Raw genomic sequence first — 14,225 nt, 5'->3', positions numbered from 1 at the left:
AGATCAATCCTCAAAGATATCCTTAGAAATACCTATGCTACATTGATAGGCTAGAGATAAAGAGATTGTTTCGTGCCAGGCCTTTGATCATTATGCATGTAGCATTCTCCTAAATTTAGTCCCTTTCACCATTACACCAAACTCCGAAGTTATTGTGAGGGTTGAGGGGTGTCAATTATTAGAAAATCAGCTTTAAATCCGCGGCCCGTGGGATTTGAATCTGGGTTGCTCTGATACCATCTTAAATTAAGTCCCTCTAACCATTACACCAAAACTCCAAAGTTATGGTGAGGGTTGAGGGTTATATTTTTATATTCTAACACATTCTATACAATACAAAAACTACCTGGAAATTTTAAATGCAACAGGTAACATAATAAAATTCTTATTCTTAGATTTTTTTTGGCCATCAATAGTGAATTTTCTGTTCACTGGTTTCTATTAGCTTGTTGTTCAGATCGAATACGAGTTTCTCAACCTTTAAAAGTTCAATACATTAATTTGGTTCTTTCGAACATCAATAAACTTGACAATTATCATGATAATGTATAGCAGTAATGTACGCTTACCAAGTCTAGTGCATAAAGTCTGTTTGCTTTGAGTATAAGTTTATACCGAGCAAGTTTCAAATTATCCCAATAAGTAACAGTATCATTCCTTGATTAGCTTGCAAGTGTATCACATAAAATCCTCAATATTTCCATTATCTCAAACTTCATAAAGTAGTTTTATCCATGCAGAAGCCACTTCAATTTATAGCAGATTTCTTGAGTTTACGTCGCACAGTTGTAGGATGAATGACAGATACACTTAATTGGCTTGACTTATCAACACACGTCCTAATTGTTCAGTTTTCTGATTAATGTTGTTGCCACACTTATCAAAGAAGTAAACATTCATTTTCTATCATCATCTCCAATACTATGATAAAAGATGGCAGGCTGTCAATTGGAAGTGTCTATAAAGATTATCTCAGTGAGAAAATCCTTACTGGTTTCCATCTTAAAATTCCCCTTATAGTTAGAACGTACGAGAAAAGGATATAATGAAATTATTTTCCTCACTGTCTCAAGATATAATGCTTTAACTATCAGAAAAGGGCATAATAAACTTTGGTAAAGTAATGCCATGAACTGTTTTTTTTTCCGTCATGCTTTTTTGCATGTGCCTGGTGTTCTTGACATAATTAGCATGAAGACTTCAACTACACTCACAATGCTACATTAATACTTAATTTTCAGATGGTGAGATTTATCTGGATATGTTCACGAATATGGTTTTCAACTTCTCTAGTAATCAGTTGTCATGTGCATGTTTTTTTTCATGTGCATGTTTTTCTGGCCTTGCTAGGTTTACCATAATTATCAGGAAACATATACTGGTGTGCATGTTTTTCTGGCCTTGCTAGGTTTACCATAATTATCAGGAAACATATACTGGTGTGCATGTTTTTCTGGCCTTGCTAGGTTTACCATAATTATCAGGAAACATATACTGGTGTGCATGTTTTTCTGGCCTTGCTAGGTTTACCATAATTATCAGGAAACATATACTGGTGTGCATTTTTTTCTGGCCTTGCTAGGTTTACCATAATTATCAGGAAACATATACTGGTGTGCATGTTTTTCTGGCCTTGCTAGGTTTACCATAATTATCAGGAAACATATACTGGTATTTGGATCAAATGGCATTGTACACACAAATTCTAGACATGTACTTCAGCAATATAATTAGACATACTATCTTAGTATTTAAAAATTTCAAATTAACAGAAATCCATGGGAATTGAAACAGTGTATACGTTTTTGATTTATCACCTTATATTCAAACTGTATACATTTGAGCGAACAACTTATTTCTTAAATAAATGTGTATCCTCATAGATATGCATCAAGATAACATAGTTGTAAAGGTTCATTTGACACAAGAAGAAGTCCAATCATACATTGAAATGTTTCGATAATTAAGAAAACAATTAGAGAAATATCAAAAAACTAATTACTCTAGCAATGGATCCATCTCCTAAAAATTCGAACCTGGTCGACTTTTTTCTTTCTTTCCCCAGATTTAGAAAGCTTTTGTACAGCTGGCATTTAGTGTATAACAAGTTAATATGCTAATTGGATTACTGGAAAGTGTTAAAAGATCAGTGCAATGGACAAGAATATTGGTCACAAAAGGTAAATACATATATTGACAGCATATATATTTGCTAATTTACTACCATAGTATGCATGAAACTATGAGAAAATCCCATGTGTTATCTTATTTCTATATATGGTATAACCTACATCTATAAATAAAGGACTTCTCTAGCTAGATATGATCATCATTAGGGAAAACAAATTGTCTCCTTCAAAACTAAAGCAGAGAAGGTAAATCTTTAGTCTCCTTTATGTATACTACAGTTTTGTTGTTTATGGTATTTCTAGTACTTCTAATAGTTGTTTATATTTTAGACAAGCAATTTTTTTTAAGTTTATTGAAGTTGTCCAAGACGGAAAATCCCTCTGTGAAGGTTAAGTTACCGTGTATGTTGTTGCTATATATGATTAATGTGACACCACAGACGGATTTTTTTATTCGATACAAAGTGTGTCAGTAGGTAAAATTAGGGGTGAGCACGGGTCGGTTCGGGTCGGTTTTTACCAAAATTTGAACAACCGAACCGAACCACCTACAATTCAAAACCGAACCGAACCATTACAAATCGGTTCGGTGCGGTTCGGTTCGGTTTGTTCGGTTCTAACTTCATCAAGTATAACTTCACTTCAATTTATCTTTTATATATTATTATTACCCTATGCCAGCATGTATTTGTTTTTTAACTTCACTTCAATTTATTATTTTTGCTCATGTATGTATACTGTTTTTAAGTGAAGTAACTTGTCCTTTTGGATTAAATACTAGACTCTGACGTTGTAATTTTTTAGTAACGGACTTGCTTTGTCTTTGTGTAGCAAGCTTTGAGTTTGGTCTTTGTGGAGACAAAAAAAGGAGTTGGCTCATTAGAACATTGGTTATGTATGAATCAATTCCCTGCAACTGCTATTCATGGTGATCGAACACAGCAATAAGCCCACAAATCAAAGGCACAAATATATTCGGTTGGTTCGGTTCGGGTCGGTTTGAAAAATTGTCAACCCGACCCGAACCGCCTTACTCATAAAACCGTTGAAAATCAAAAATTTTGACATGGATATTCTCTTTTATAAGTAGTATAGATTTGTTGAATATTGATCTTTGCAGTAGACTATAGTGCTAGATTATTGGAGGGAAGACTGTCTATATCTGGTTCATCATTCGGAACCATATCACATCCTGGATCTGATGAAATAGGATGAATTGAAACGATAATTTATAAATACGTAATTATCTTGAATATATCAACCATTACCAAATACTAGGACTTCATTCCGATATCATGGTGTTTTTTTTACTGTGTTTTTAGAAGATCACTAAGGGCTTGTTTGGCAACTTTGTAAAACTGGGCCAAGTCTAAGCTTGGTCCAGTTTTGAGATTGTTTTCTGATTGGTAAAAAAACATTTTTAGTTTATTTTTTGGGGCTAAAATCAGTTTAGTTGTGGACTACGGGGTAGGGGTGAGCACGGTTCGGTTCGGGTCGGTTTTTACCAAAATTTGAACAACCGAACCGAACCATCTACAATTCAAAACCGAACCGAACCATTACAAATCGGTTCGGTGCGGTTCGGTTCGGTTTGTTCGGTTCTAACTTCATCAAGTATAACTTCACTTCAATTTATCTTTTATATATTATTATTACCCTATGCCAGCATGTATTTGTTTTTTAACTTCACTTCAATTTATTATTTTTGCTCATGTATGTATACTGTTTTTAAGTGAAGTAACTTGTCCTTTTGGATTAAATACTAGACTCTGACGTTGTAATTTTTTAGTAACGGACTTGCTTTGTCTTTGTGTAGCAAGCTTTGAGTTTGGTCTTTGTGGAGACAAAAAAAGGAGTTGGCTCATTAGAACATTGGTTATGTATGAATCAATTCCCTGCAACTGCTATTCATGGTGATCGAACACAGCAATAAGCCCACAAATCAAAGGCACAAATATATTCGGTTGGTTCGGTTCGGGTCGGTTTGAAAAATTGTCAACCCGACCCGAACCGCCTTACTCATAAAACCGTTTTTTTCGGGTCGGTTCGGGTCGGTTCGGTCGGTTTTTTCGGTTTGAACCGAACCGTGCTCACCCCTAGGTAAAATCCATATTTGCTGTTCAATCCGATTTTTTTTTGAAAAATCCATATTTGCTTTTCAAAAATCCGTCTTACAGTATTATGTCATTTTTGTTATTTTTCGGTGTCTTTTCATGATTACATCAAATGGGTAATCCTCGAAATTTTACCTGCAGAAAAAATGACTGATCGGGTACCAAACAACAATGGATCCAACACAAACATTTCTCAAAATCGAAATGTTGATGATGAATCTGAAATTATGTATCCCTGCAATTACTGTGACAAGGTATTCCACTGTTGGCAAGCTCTAGGTGGGCATCAAAATGCTCACAAAAAAGAGCGTTTATTGGCGAAAAAAGGAAAAAATCAAGAACCTCATTATGATCCTTTGGATCCATTTTCTTTACCTCCACCAACACCAATCCCACATCAATATATGATTTCATCTCATTATCGATCTTCAATCCCTCGATCACCATATTATCCTGATTCCTATGATCACCACTCTCAATGGCGTAGCAGTTATCAACACTCACCCCGATATCAACCATATCATTACCCGCAACATTTCCGTCATTTTGGAGCTAATGTGGGATATATTCCACCCAGGGTTAACCCTGGCCCTAGGGTTTTAAGAAACTCTCTGTATGGATTAATGCCTGTGAGCCAAAGAACTGATCAGGCTTATAATATTACTCATAATGTTGCTAGAGGCTGTGTAGAAACAAATGAAAGGTTTATGAGGTGGGTTAATAGTCGTAACAATGTTTATGAGCATGGAGCGTCTTGGAAGGAGAATCAAGAGAATGGTGAGAAGAAGAAGGAGAATGAAGAAGAGGAGCTCGATCTTACCCTTCGCCTTTGAGAGACGTAGGGTTATGTTGTTGTAATGCAATGAAAAAAATAAGTCACTATGGCTAGTCTGTGATATTTATTATTTCAAATGCCATGAGAGGTTGTAATGTCCTTAAGACTTTTTTGCTTTTGTTTTGTGTGGAAGATTGCAAGGATGAGTTTCTTCTTGTTTCTGTAAAAGCTAGTGAATGAACGTTATGTGTCTGTTCGATTAATAAAATCTGAGGTTCAGCTCGCAATCAGCGAAGAGAATTTGCAGAGTTGTCAATCCTAAGAGTTCTCGACGTGTTTGGAAAAAGAAACTTTAATTATTTTTAATGCTTTAGTTAATAATTAAGAAGCAACTCGTCATTAAAGGATGTGTGGTACTGTTCATAATTAGTATACACAGGTAACCCACAAAAGAATGTTTCATTACCAAGATTTGCATTGTCAAAACACATTACACAATCAATAAGCATTTCCAGAGATACCCAAGACAATATTTCAAGGTACTAAAGCAAGCCACACCAATAGAAGGGTGGTATTCAAGTTTCTTATTTAGTATAGATAATCACTGTGTTGCAAATGTAGTTCCTTTTGTGCATCGAGTCCTGCTAAGATCACCACTGCATCTAAAAAGAAACCCATACAGACAAAATTTGGTTTAGATGTAAGTTGAGTGAGAGTTTTGAAATGTTATAAGGATTTCTATGAGCAAATTAACACCAATACTTCCAAAAAGAAAATGCAGCCAATGAAACATAAGTTAATTGTACTTCAAAGATCCTATTTGTTGATAATAGTGCATTGTAGTGGGTTTTAGTCCCACATTGGTTGTGAGAACACACATCACCCTCCTCTACTTGTATAAATATATGTGTACACTCAATATTCAACTCAAGGAAAATTTTCCCAGGACACTCTCTCTTACTTTAACATGCTATCAGAGCTAGAGTTATTATTATTTCCCTTCCAATAAACATTTTTAATGCTTCTGTGTTCTTTTGCCAAATCTTGGCCTTGTTGCTTTGTAGTTGTTTAACGTTTTTTTACGTTCTTCTGCCAAATTTTTGTTTTGCCGCTTTGCGGCTTCTTAACGCTTTTCGCGTTCTCGGATTCAATATCGTTGCTCGGTCTCAATTAACGGTATTGCCATTTCAAGCTGTCTCTCAGCCTCAAACAAACGACATTGTCATTTCACAGCCAATAACGACATCGTCGTTTCAATCCATCTTGACGTCTCAACATCTCAACATCAGCATTAATCCGTTGTAGGTCTCCGGCGTGAGCATCAGATCTGACCGATCTTCGGGCCACCTTGGTCGCCGGTTGCTTCTTTTTTTCTCAGATTTGATAATCATGTATAGCCTTCGCGTTCAAATTTAACCTTCGGGTTCTTGCATTTTAACCTTCGGGTTTTACATTTTAACCTTCGGGTTCTTACATTTTAACCTTCGGATTTTTACATTAACCTTCGGGTTCTCCTTTAAACATTCGGGTTTTGTTCAATGATTATTATCTTGAACTTTGAATTGCTGCTATTATGGCCTCTTGATTGTCACATGCTTCTCAGGCTCGGTCTAAGTTCTTTTGCATCTATTGCAAGAAAGAGAGACATCGCTTTGAGACATGTTTCTAACTTCATCTTGAGTTACGTTCCTCAGGAACTGGTCGTAGTCAGCGATCCCCTCAGTCCTGATCCTCTAGTACACCAGGATTATCAGTTAATGTTATGTCATCTACCACTTCAGACCCCTACCATTCAAGCTATTGTAGATAGTAGTCGTCAAATTACGGCTTTTCAGCATACCACCTCTCCATCTGCTACAAAACTCTCAGATATTCGCTGTCAAATTGAGGTTCTTCAAGATATTACAAATATTAACCATCAAATTGCGGCTCTTCAACATGCCACCTCTCCATCTGCTGCACAACTCTCTAATATTCACATCAAATTGATGCTCTTCAGCATAGAGCCTCTGCGTCTACTACACGACTCTCTTATATGCGTCTTGTTGGTTCCTCAGCAACCCTTCGGTCTCCGGTATGAATGATCTCTAGATTTTTAACTCTGACTGTTCCTTTCATATGACTCACAATGCCTCCCTCTTATCTTCTGTCTTCACTTTCTCTTCTCTTCCCCCTATCTACACTGCTGCTGGATAACCTTTGTCTATCACTCAGTATGGCACTATCACCCCACAAACTGACCTATCTAGTCGTCTAACTCTTGGCCCTATTTATGCGGCTCTTCAGTTGTGTTTAAATCTAATTTCTGTTAGCTCTTTATATATGGATGACCTACTTGTCTTATTTTCTTCTGATACTTGTATTGTGTAGGATCCACAGACGGACAAGACTGTTAGGGCCAGTCGGAGGAGACACAAACTGTATTTTCTAGAATATCTTCACCAATCCATACGTCCACGTTCTCTTGTTGCTTCCGTAAGTCCAAAATCCTCTATCTTATTTTTCACAGATTTATGACATAGACGACTTGGTCATGTGTCTCATAAAAGACTGGAAAGTCTTATCCAGTCCGGAGTATATGGTCTTGTATCCTTTCATTCTCATATTAAGTCATGTACTGATTGTAAATTGGCTAAATTTGTTGCTCTATCGTTTCCAACCAGTACATATGTTTCTACTTCCTTATTTGATTTGGTCCATTCTGATATTTAGAGGCTAGCTTCTTTGTCTTCTTCATCTGGCTACATATATAATGTTAGTTTTATCGATGATTTCTCTCGTTATACATGGGTCTACCTACTTAAAAATCGATCTGACGTACTTGCCACATATCAAGCATTCACTGTGATGATCTTTACTCAATGACAAGCTCGTATTAAAGTTTTTCATTCTGACTATACCAAAGAGTACCTATCCTCTACCATGCACTCTATCGTGTCCTCTCATGGGACTATCTTTCAACATTCATGTCCCTACACTCATGAGCAAAATAGTATTGCTGAACGTAAACATCGACATATTCTCGATATTGCTCGATCCATGCTTATTTTTTACTCTGTTCCTCGTCGTTTCTGGGCTGAGGTCATTCTCAGTACTACTCATATTATTAATATCACTCCATCTAGCTTTCTTTCTGGTGCTACTCCTCATAGTTATGTTTATACTCATCCTCCATGTTATTATCTGGTCTGCATTTTTGGTTGTCGTTGTTTTATTCTTCTATCATCTTGATAAATTATCTCCCAGAGCTGTTTTATGTGTCTATTTAGGAATTAGTTTGGAACATCGAGGTTATCATTGTTATGATCCTGCATCTCGTTGAGTTCATCTCGACATGTTCAATTCGAAGATGATTCTCCATTTTATTTTGCTTCCGATAATTTTAATTTCCTCCACACAACTGATCGTTCTTCTCCGTCAGCTACATCACTCATTTCCTTACCTTAGTTCACCTTTTGAGATCTCCATGAAATCTCTCCATCTCCTTCTGTTGACTCTCCCTCACCCGAGCCTTCTCTTCCACCATCTGATCCATATCCCGTAGACATGACACTCACTTTAGAAAATATTGATAACCTCTATGCACTTGTGCCAGCATTTCCCCCACCTGACGTTCCTCTTGCTCTTCGTCAAGGCAAATGTTCACATGTTATGCCTGCACTGTATGCTTTGGTTACGTCCTATTTATCTATCTTTCATAATTTTCTTGCTGTCATTCATACTATAATTGAACCAAAGTCCTTTCAAGAGGCCGTTCAATTTCCAAAGTGGCGATAGACTATGGTTAAGGAATTTTAGATCTTTCAGCAAAAACATACCCGTGACGTTATTAGATGTCCCTCTGGTATCTCTTTAGTTAACAGTAAATGGGTTTATAAGGTTGTGTATCGTCCTGATAGTACCATTGAACATGAGAAAGCTTGTTTAGTGGCTCGAGGTTTTACTCAGCAATAAGGTATTGGTTATGAGGAAACATTTGCTCCTGTTGCACATATGTGACATTTGCTCCTGTTGCTCAGATGTCTACCGTTCGTATTCTTCTTATGGTCGCTGCTGCTTATCGTTGGCCCTTATACCAGATAGATGTTAAAAATGCTTTTCTCTATGACTCTTTATCTGAGATAGTATATATACAACCGTCTTCAGTGTCCAATATTCCTACTGGACATGTATGTCTCCTTCGCCGTGCTATTTATGGTCTCAAGCAGGCACCCCGCGCTTGGTTTGAGTATTTTCATGATGTCGTGCTCAAGGCGGACTTTATGGAAAGTCATCAAGATGCTTCTCTATTTGTTCGAACTACATCATGTGGCAGAATTTTATTACTTATCTATGTAGATGGTATGATCATTACAGGTGACGATGTTGCTGGTATACCGTACGTAAAATCTCAGTTGTAATAACAGTTCCACATAAAAGATTTTGTATCTCTTCGGTATTTTTTTGGTCTAGAAATTTCTTAAGGCCAGCAGGGTGTACTACTATCACAACAAAAATATCTTTCGGATATTCTAGATCGAGCTGAGCTAACTGACGATGTAACTATTGATACTCCACTCTCACAGAATATCAAACTTCGCTCTACTGATGGTGAGCCTCTATCTGATCCTTCTGGATATCGATATCTTGTTGGCCAGTTGGTCTATCTATGCATCTCTCGATCAGATATCTTTTATGCTGGTGGTATTATTAGTCAATTTATTAGTGCCCTACGTTCTGTATACTATGCTGCCTTATTAAGAATTCTTCAGTATCTTTGGTATACTAGCACTCGCTCTCTTCTATTTCCTGCTACATCTAAGTTAGAGCTTTGTGCGTATTTCGATGCTGATTTGGCTGGTGATCCCACTATCAGAAAGTCTACCACAGGTTATTGTATATTTCTTATGATTCTTTAATTTCCTGACATAGTAAGAAATAAGATGTTGTTGTTCTTTCTAGCACCGAGGCAGAGTATTATGTAATGTCCATAACAGCTAAAGAGATTATCCATCTTCGTCGTCTTCTTAGTGATTAGTATTTCTGTTACAACTCCTACTCCTCTTTACTGTGATAATAAGAGTGCCATCCAGATTGCTAATAACCCATAATTTCATAAGAGGACCAAACATATTGAGATCGAAGCTCATTTTGTCCGTCAACAAGTTATCAAGGACAAAATAATTCTATTTCCTCATGTCTCATCTGTTGACGAGCTTGCAGATTTCTTCACAAAGGCCTTACTTGTTCATCAGTTATAGTTTCTTGTGTGCAAACTCACTTTGCTTGATCCAACATGAGTTTGAGGGGGGCTGTTGATAATAGTGTATTGTAGTGAGTTTTAGTCTCACATTGGTTGTGAGAATATACATCATCCTTCTCTACTTGTATAAATATATGTGTACACTCAATATTCAACTCAAGTGAAATTTACCCAGGACTCGATCTCTCTCTTACTTTAACACTATTAAAAAAACCACCCGACAGAACTATTGGGGCTGTATCAGAAAAAGTTCCAGGAATATAAACTATCCCAGAGAAGTATAGATATGGCTACTGTAACAATTTTTTTTCATGCGCTTGATTTCAAATAAGTTATTAACTATTCGAAAATATAGTGCAGAAGAATAACTTAATGATAAAAAATGTCTATTTAGTACTACAAGTAAGGTAACTGCTATCCAGATTTTTCCACTTTGTGTTGCTTCCTTTTTCATGGAATTTATGCATATTATGGCCAAACGTGAGACGCAAGGTTTTTTTGGAGTTTTGGCGGTCTCCGAGTAGCATGAAGGTTTAAAAAGTTATGTTAACTAAGAGTTTTGGAGTAAATAATGCTTTAAATATCAGAAATCGGCACAATAACCTTTCATGTAGTAATGCTATCTACTGTTACTTTTATCCCGTGCATTTTTTGTGCATGTACCTCATGATGTAATTAGCGATCTAGTAAAGACTTCTGTTACATTCACGATGCCGCATTATTGCTGAATTCATACTTAATTTTCAGATGATGAGATTAATTCGGATATGTTCATGAATATGGCATTCAATTTCTCTAGCACTTAGTCATTGTGCTCAATTTTTTTGCCTTTGTAGTTTTACCGTAGTTATCATGAGCATATACTAAGTTGGATTATATGATATTATACATAAAGATCTATAACGCTAGTTCAGTAACAGAATTTACTTTGAAGATTGTAACAGAATTTAAAAATTTTAAATTACTGAATTGTAACAAGATGTCAATGTACAAATACTTGATTCATCACCTTAACTTCAAACTTTATAGGATTGTTTGAACATAATGTGTATCCTCATGGATGTATATATATATGTATATATGCATCAAAAAACATAGTTGTAAAGATTCCTTTGACGAAGAGGAAGTCCCTTCATACAGAATGTTTCGATAATTCAGGGAACAAATAGAGAATAATAAGAAAGCTACTTACTCTGACAATGTGTGCATCTCCTCAAAAATTCAAACCTGGTCGAGTATTTTTTTTCCAGGTTTAGAAAGCTCTTGGACAGTTGGCACTTAGTGTATAACAAGTTAATTTGCTAATTATAATTCTGGAAAGTGTTAAAAGAATTAGTACAAGGGAGAAGAATATTGGTCACAAGAGGAAAGTACAAATAAAAGGTGACAATTGTTATTTACAGACAGCATATATCTGCAAATTTACTACCATTGTGTACATGAAACTACGAGGAAGACCATTGGATTATCTTGTTTCTATATATGGTAAACTTACATCTATAAATTAAGGACCTCTCTAGCTTGATATGGTCATTATTATTGACAACAGTTGTCTCCTTCAAAGCTAAAGCAGAGAAGGTAAATCTTTCGTCTTCTTTATGGATACTATAGTTTTATGTGTATGATCTTTATCTAGTACTTCCGATAGTTGTTTAATACTTTTAGATAAGTAGTTTATTTTTTTAGTACATTTAGATCATCGCAGATGGAAAATCCCCTCCACAAAGGTTGAATTACCGTCTGGATGTTCTCCGTCTATAATTAATGTGACATTGCAAACTAATTTTTTTATATTCGATGCGGAGAGTTTCAGTCTGTATCCATGTTTTTCTGTCGATCCATATATATCTACTGTTCAAATCTATCCTGTGTACATATTTTTCTTCGTCATTAAAGTGCCCATTATTATTACTAATGATCAAGGGTAATCTTCTAACTTTTGCATACAGAAAGAATGGCTGATCAGGTTTCAGACAACACTGGCTCTAATATCAACATTGTTCAGAATCCAAATGTCAAAGAATCTGAACCAATGTATCCATGCAATTACTGCGACAAAGTATTCGACTGTTGGCAAGCTCTAGGTGGGCATCAAAACGCCCACAAAAAAGAGCGTTTATTGGCGAAAAAAGAAAAACCTCAAGAACCTCGTTATGATCCTTTTGATCCATATTCTTTACCCGCACCAACACCAGTCCCTCAACAATTCATGAACTCATCTCATTATTATCATCCTTTAATCCCTCGCTCACCATATTATCCTAATCCATATGATCTCCACCCTCAATGGCGTGGCAGCTATCAATACTCACCCCGTTATCATCCATACCATTACCCGCAACATTACCATCATTTTCGAGCTAATGTGGGATATAGTCCACCTAGGGTTAACCCTAACCCTAGGGTTTCAGGAAACTCTCTGTATCGATTAATGCCTGTGAGCCAAAGAAATGAGCAGGCTTATAATGTTGCTCATAATGTTGCTAGAGGCCGTATAGAAACAAATGAAAGGTTTATGAAGTGGGTTAGCAGTCGTAATAATGTCGATGAGCATGGATCATCTTCGAGGGAGAATCAAGAGAATGGCGAAAAGAAGGACAATGGAGAAGAGCAGCTCGATCTTACCCTTCACCTGTGAGAGACGCAGGACGAAGAATTTACTTATGTTGTTGTAATGCAATGTAATAATAAATCACTACAGATAGTTTGTGATATTTATCATTTATCATTTCAAATGCAATGAGAAGTTGTAGTGGTCTAGGAATTATTTACTTTTGTTATGTGTGAGAGATTGCTAGCATGAGGTTCTTCTTACTTCTGTAAAAGCTAGTGAATCAATGTTATGTGTCTGTTGGATTAATAAAAATTGAGGTTCGTTCTCTCAGTTAGTGAAATGTTAAAGTAAGAGAGAGAGAGAATCTTGGGTAAATTTCCCTTGAATTGAATATTGAGTGTGCACATATATTTATACAAGTAGAGGAGTGTGAGGTTTGTTCTCCCAAGCAATGTGGGACTAAAACCCACTACAATACATTATTATCAACAGCCCCCTTCAAACTCATGTTGGATCAAACAAAGTGAGTTTGCGTACAAGAAACTGGAACCGATGAACAGGTAAGGCCTTTGTGAAGAAATCTGCAAGCTCGTCAGCGGATGAAACATGAGGAAGTAGAATTGTCTTGTCCTTGATAACTTGGTGACGGACAAAATGAGCGTCGATCTCAATATGTTTGGTCCTTTCATGAAATACTGGATTATTAGCAATCTGGATGGCACTCTTATTATCACAGTAGAGAGGAGTAGGAGTCGTAACAGAAATACCAAAATCACTGAGAAGGCGACGAAGATGAATAATCTCTTTAGCTGTTGTGGACATTGCACGATACTCTGCCTCAGTACTGGAAAGAGCAATAACATCTTGTTTCTTACTTCGCCAGGAAATAAGGGAATCACCAAGAAATATACAATAACCTGTGGTAGACTTTCTGGTAGTTGGATCACCAGCCCAATCAGCATCAGAATATGCACAAAGCTCTAACTTAGATGTAACAGGAAACAAAAGTGAGCGAGTGCTAGTACCCCGGAGGTACCGAAGAATCCGTAATAAGACAGCATAGTATACAGAACGTGGGGCACTAACAAATTGACTGACAATACCAACAGCATGAGAGATATCTGGTCGAGAGATGCACAAATAGACCAACTGACCAACAAGATGTCGATATCGGGTAGGATCAGATAGAGGCTCACCGTCAGTAGAGCAAAGTTTGACATTCTGCTGGAGTGGAGTATCGACAGTTGTATTATCAGTTAACTCAGCTTGATTTAGAATATCTGAGAGATACTTCTGTTGAGACAGTAATACACCCCGCGGGCCTTGAGAAATTTCTAGACCAAGGAAATACCGAAGAGATCCAAGATCCTTCATGTGGAACTGTTGTTGCAACTGAGATTTTGCGTATTGT

The 14,225-nt window shown here is 36.6% G+C and overlaps 2 protein-coding genes across 2 annotated transcripts; both read left to right on the top strand.

Moving 5' to 3' along the window:
- Window positions 4,390–5,076, top strand: LOC109826913 (zinc finger protein 3-like). The gene has a single exon (XM_020393926.1). It carries the CDS (start codon window positions 4,390–4,392, stop codon window positions 5,074–5,076), a length of 687 nt encoding a protein of 228 aa, XP_020249515.1.
- Window positions 12,215–12,898, top strand: LOC109826911 (zinc finger protein JAGGED-like). The gene has a single exon (XM_020393925.1). The coding sequence runs from the start codon at window positions 12,215–12,217 to the stop codon at window positions 12,896–12,898; it is 684 nt and encodes a 227-aa protein (XP_020249514.1).

This window comes from Asparagus officinalis, chromosome 10 (genome assembly GCF_001876935.1).
Source record: "Asparagus officinalis chromosome 10, Aspof.V1, whole genome shotgun sequence".
NCBI classification, from domain to species: Eukaryota; Viridiplantae; Streptophyta; class Magnoliopsida; order Asparagales; family Asparagaceae; genus Asparagus; species Asparagus officinalis.
This window is presented reverse-complemented; position numbering and strand designations above follow the sequence as displayed.